General features: G+C 55.7%; 1 protein-coding gene across 3 annotated transcripts in view; it reads right to left on the reverse strand.

The window, feature by feature from the left end:
- Positions 1 to 2,591, reverse strand: part of NR5A1 (nuclear receptor subfamily 5 group A member 1) — a 26,472-nt gene extending 23,881 nt beyond the window's left edge. Inside the window, exon 1 of one of the 3 annotated variants that reach the window (XM_029203646.1) lies at positions 2,455 to 2,591. Coding sequence is in view for 1 of the 3 variants with exons in the window: in XM_029203645.1 (XP_029059478.1) it covers positions 234 to 254 (21 nt within the window). In the remaining 2 variants the exon portion in view is untranslated. Of the gene's footprint in view, positions 1 to 73; positions 97 to 233; positions 290 to 2,454 lie in introns of those variants that run through there. The other 2 variants (XM_029203645.1, XM_029203647.1) reach the window with 2 other exon arrangements.
- Between the last annotated feature and the right edge of the window lie 3,110 nt (positions 2,592 to 5,701).

Here is a 5,701-nt window from a genome sequence, read left to right on the forward strand (position 1 = left end):
CACGAACCCGTCTAGGGGGCGGCGGAGGGCGCGGGCCCGGACGCCGCGCCTCCAGGGCCGCTCTGAAGCGCACCTGGGACCCGGGCCCCTCCGCCGCCAGCGCGTGCTGCGCGAACCCACCGCGCCGGGGCCAGGGGCCGGCCCCTCCGTATCAGCGCGTTCGGTATCCGGGGGCGGCGTCCGGGCCCGCGCCCTCCGCCGCCCCCTAGACGGGTTCGTGCCTTTCCCCTCACCCTCTCGCCCCACATCCCCATCCTGGCTCCCAGAGCCCGGGCAGCCCGGAATCCGAGCAGGTGCTAGGCGCCTGGGAGCCTCGGGCCACCCGCCTGCGGTGAAAGGAGGCGAGTCCCTATTTGCAAATCCAGCTTAGTCTTGGCGAGGGCCACGCTGGGGGCGCTGGCCGTTTGGCAGCGTAGAAGTAGGTAGGGCGAACGTGGGGGGCCGTGGCCAAGGTATGGGTTCAAGGGTAGAAACTGGGTTCTCCCCCGGCCCAGGCACATTTCCTCATTGGATTTTTAAGCAAATCTCCTCCCCTCTGTGGTCCTCAGTTTCCTCATCTGTAAAGTGGGAATGATGACTGGACTTCCTTAAGGGTGGTCGTGCGGATGAACCGAAGTGGTGTTGGCAAAGCACATGCCTGGCACTGCGACATCGATGGAGAGCGTCCGGTTGGGAGACCTGGGACAAGCTCTTTCTCCTCCTTGAGCTTCAGTTTGCTTGGCTGGAAATGGGAGTCGTCCTAATCCCACCCTGCGAATTTTCCGAAGTCTGGTGAGGACCCGAAGCCAGCCACAGAAAGCGCGGGAGCTGGGAGAACAGAGCCCAGGGACAGGAGAAATCCCTCTCCCCTCCCTTTCTGCGCTCTCACCTGGGCTGGGGGCAGGGCAAGAGAGAGTGCCCCGCAGCCCCGGGACAAAGGGGTCCTCGGGTCGAGCCGGGACGGGCTGAGCCATTGCTCTGGGCTGGGGGACGTCTACTCGGTCACTCTCATTTTTCAAATGAAAAAATTGAGACCCGAGAGAGGAAGGCGCCTGCTCGCATCCTGCTCCTGCCGCTGCCCCTCGGGGCGCCTAGGGTCCGAGAGAGTGTTGAGAACAGCAAAGCCAAAAAGCCGCGATCTTCAAGCCGGGAAATACCACAATTATGCATTCGCAGCGACGCAGCGAACGAAAGGCTCAGATCTGAAGGCTGAAGCCTCGGACCCTTGGGTGCGGTCAGCTTCGTCTGGGCCTCTACCCCGAGGCCTCTGGCTTTGGTTGGAGCTGGCGCCTTGGTCCTGCGAGCCGAGGCCCTGAGACCCCGCGCAGACCACGTCCCATCTTGCTCACTCAGCGGAATGAAGGGCAGAATCTGCGGCCGACTTGCGATGCAAGCCCTGGCAGGTCACTTCGCTTCTCTGAGCCTCAGTTTCTCCGTATATAAAATGGAAAAGAGCGGTCCTACAGAAGGGGTTCTGTGGTTTCCGTGAGAGTTCATGAAACAATCTCAGTGAGGAGGGAGGAAAGAGAGTTATTGCAGACCCCCCACCCCCCCACCCCCAAGCCCCTGAGAAACAAGAGTATCTGCAGGAGCTGGCGGGCGGGTGCTACTGCCTCTGAACCGTCAGGGAAGGGCCCTCAGAAAGTGGAAAACAGGAGCAGCACCACCTCTGCAGCGCAGTGAAGGGGACTGAGGGGGAGGGCTGGGCTGGGGAACCCCCAGTCAGCTTCTCTAGGGTGGAGCCCACGGGGGTCTCCTGGACATTGTTGAGGAAGACCCAGGCAGTGTAAGCACAAGTCTGGGCTGGGGACCCAGGTGGGGTGGCGGCTGGGCTCTGGGCCTGTTCTCCCCTGCCCCCTCCACCTGGATCCCCTCTCCCAGAGGTTCCACTATCACTGGTTGGGAACCCTTGGGTTGACCCTTCAGGCTTCATTGCACCCACCCCTCACAGCCCCAGGTTCCAGTTCAATATGTGGGGAATCACAGCCCCTCACCCACCTACCCAGGGAAGCAAACACAGACCTGGCCCAGCCACAGAACCAGGACTGACAGATGGATACTGGAGACGGATGCATGAATCTACACAGAGACTCAGAGACATCCATGGAGACAGCACAGACTCTCAGGGAGACCCAGAGACCCGAAGACAGACCCAGGGACCACAGACATACTCACAGACTACGAGGCTTGGGCCAACACAGTCCTGTGGACACCTGGGCACCCATAGACAGCAGGACACTCACAGACCCCTGTAGGGCCTGTCCCCATAGGCCTAGCTCCTCCCATCAGCCACCCAGGGGAAAAGAGGCAGAAGCATGGTGGGAGGGCAGGTCTGGGGAGATCCCTGACCCCTTCCCTGCCCAGAGTAGCGGACACCAGTCACTCAGCAGAGCAGGCAGTGGCCGGCCCAGGCCGCAGGGAGGCACTGAGGAGGGAGGCTGGCCATTAGAGGCCTGGGCCCAGGCCCTCACTTACGGAGCGGAAGGCGAGCTCTCACGCTGGATGAGGGTGGACACTGGGCACCAGGGGTCCTAGCGGAGGCTCCAGCGGCCCAGGTGGGGCAGTGGCGACCGTGGGCACACGGGAGCTCCTTCACGCCACGGCTGGCGGCGGGCGGACAGTAGGCTGGCCCTGTCCGTCCGTCCTCCTCCTCCTCCCCGCCCTGGGTGGGGGGGGCCACCGGAGGCCCAATTGGTCTCTGCCCCCACGTGACTCTGCAGGCCTCTCTCCTTCTTTGTTGGTGTTTCTCTTCATTTAGGTCTATTTTTTTTCTTCTCCTAAAAGAAAAAAAAATACCCCTATCTATCTCGGGGCTGCGGATGGGGGCGGAGGCCAAGGCACTCAAGGAGGCCTTGGCCAGCTGGCTGTTCCAGGCTGCTGTGGCAGCCCAGAGGCAGGGACCCCACGTAGGCGGGTAGGCAGCCCCGCTTGTTAGCGACTGGGTGGGAGTGGGGCCTGATTTATGGGCAGCTCCCCCACCCAGCCTGCAGCCCGGCCTCTCTCCCTTTGAATGGCTACCTCCCTGGGGCCTGGCCCAGCGAGCGGGGTCCGGCCTGTCCCAGACATGGAGTGGAGTCAGGTTGGGCTGGCGTGGAGGCAGGGGCATGGATGACTTGACCAGGTGGCCCTGCAGCTTTGGCCTGGTCTTTTTACTCTTCCAGAAGGTGAAGAAAGGAAGAGGGGGACAGAAGGCAAGCAGGTGAGCTGAATAAACACCGCCCCACGTGTGCATTCCACGTTGGCTTCTCTGAACGTCACCATCCACTGAGGGCTGCTGATGCAGCTGGGAAAGTTGAGGCTGGGCTTAGACTGCCTCCAGAGCCAGGTGGTTGGTTACAGTGGCCCCAGGGTAGGCCAAGTGGGTAGCTAGACCAGGAAGTTTAGGGCAGGGCAGAGGGAAGGGGTTTTTTTCTAGAAGGCCAGGCCTCCCCATGCAGCTGAGGGTGTCCCTATCCAATCTCCAGGCCCACACACGTCCTGGTCTCGGAGGGCCCAATTGCTCTGCTCTGCACCCCTCCCATGCATGACTCATTCTTTTGTGCATTCCTTCATTCATCTCATAGTCACTGAGGGCACACTCGGTGCCAGACACTGGTCCAGGAACTGGAGGAAAGGGAAGAAAAGGAAAGAAGTCTCTGTCCTCAGAGGATTTACCTCCCAGCCTCTTGTCCTAGGTGGTGGGGAGGGGCACAGGGGGACCATGGGAGAATCCACACACAACTGTGGAGAATCCACACACAACTCCCTTCATTTGAGGAAACAGGCAAATCACATAGAACACCTCACTTACCTGGCTTGGGATGAGAGGGATTTTTCTGTATAACTAAAGCCAACTATATTTAAAACCTAATGTGTCTTCCTCATTGTGCCACTTAAAACATTTTTTCATGGTTTTATTGAGAAATAATTAACATACGTCACTGTGTAAGTTTAAGGCATATAGCATGACGATTTGATTTACATATATTGTGAAATGATTAACACGATAGGTAAGACTTTTTTATTGTGAAAATACACACAAGACAATACGTTTTCTGACAATCATAACTGACTGATTCTACTGATTCAATATATTCTAATTCTACCTATGACATAGTTTGCAACTTATTCCCCATCGTGCATGACCTCATAATTATGTCTTTTTTACCCACAGAAGTTCTTACAGGATACGCTTCTCTCGCATATGACTGAACCTAACTAGTCTCCCCATTTTAATATAATGATTTTGTTTCTGGATTAATACCACTCATCCTCTGCATTTAAAAAAGAAGTATTCCAGCAAATACCTTATATCACCAATATATCATATACGTGTCACAAAACTGAACAACAAACAATCATGGTCGTTTGCACCTCTTTTGATCGGATACTTTGTGAAGTTTTGGGGATGAAGTTAAAATTTTTTTTTAAATTTTTACAAATCATGGATACATTGAGTCATTCTAAAACTACTTGACAAAGTATCCCATCAGGAGAGGTGCAAAGGTGATTTCCCCACCTTCTTAAATAGGACAAACAGGGTCTTTCAACATCACAGCCCCATGGAAAGAACCAGCCTGGCTTTGCCAGTCTCCTCATAAGGCCTTGAGTCTGGAGAAGAATTGCTGAGGCGCTAGTGGCAGAGACTCTATATTAAATCCCAATTCTTCCGTGTTCTAGCTGTGTGACCTGGGACCAGTCACTTCCTCTCCCTGGGTCTCACATCCTCTCCATAAAATGAGGACAAAATGAGACAACACATGTAACATACTCAGTGGCTGCCTGACATGTTGTATGTGCTCAGTAAATGTTGGCAAAACACAAACCGACCAACCAAAGGACTGGCAGGTCTGTCCTTAGGGGCCCTTTCTGTGTTGAGTCTGAGATTGCAACATCATCCTGAACACTGTTTGCCCTTCTGTGATAGAATGACTCACCCCAGCCTGGGGAACCCTCAAGGAAAGGCTCAGGGCTGATTTATTTCTGAGTCCACAGCAGCCATCACAGAGCTGGCATCAGCGAGTGGCTGTTGAATGACCGCTTGCCGCTGTACCCACATGCTGCCTGTGGGTGTAGAATTCTGTTGCCTGTTCTCCTGTCCTGCCGCCTTCTCTATATGCAGTCAGCTGTTACTTTCCACCACTAGGGCTGGGTTTTCCTCACCCCAATCACCCTGGATGTTTACTGACATCCTCTTCCTCTGTGCTGTCCCCTCTGCCCTCACCCTTACTGGATGAGGCATGCTGGGAGTGCAAGGCCCTAACGCAAAAGTGCTTCCTATTTGCTTGGTTCCCTATTAACCTTTCCACACCTGTGGTCAGTCACCTCTCTACCATCCTGGGAGGTAGGTAGTATTTTCCCCTCACCTTCCATGAACAATATTTGAGAGATAAGGAAACTCAGGCTCAGAGAGATGAGGCATCTTCCCAAAGTCACAGAACAAGGGTGTGATGGAATCAGGATACAAATCTAGGCAGTGGGAGTCCAGAACCTGGGCTTTCAGACAGAGTCCTCTCCACTCTGCTGGGGCCCCTGGGTGGCCTATTTGTCCTTTCCTTCCAGCTCCAGCCCAGGTTGTCCCAGGCCATGAGACCCAACCAGAGGGGAAGGAGAAGGGGTGTAGTCCTGAACCAGGCTCCCTCCTCCCTCCCTCCCCAGGCAAACAAAGCCCAGGATCACCTTCTAAGTGGGGACTTTCCCAAAGTGCCAGGCCTATTTCCTGGAGGTGGAACAAGGAACAAAC

The sequence above is a fragment of the Monodon monoceros genome, unplaced genomic scaffold (assembly GCF_005190385.1).
Source record: "Monodon monoceros isolate NGI ecotype Baffin Bay Population unplaced genomic scaffold, NGI_Narwhal_1 Super_Scaffold_5, whole genome shotgun sequence".
Taxonomy (NCBI): domain Eukaryota; kingdom Metazoa; phylum Chordata; class Mammalia; order Artiodactyla; family Monodontidae; genus Monodon; species Monodon monoceros.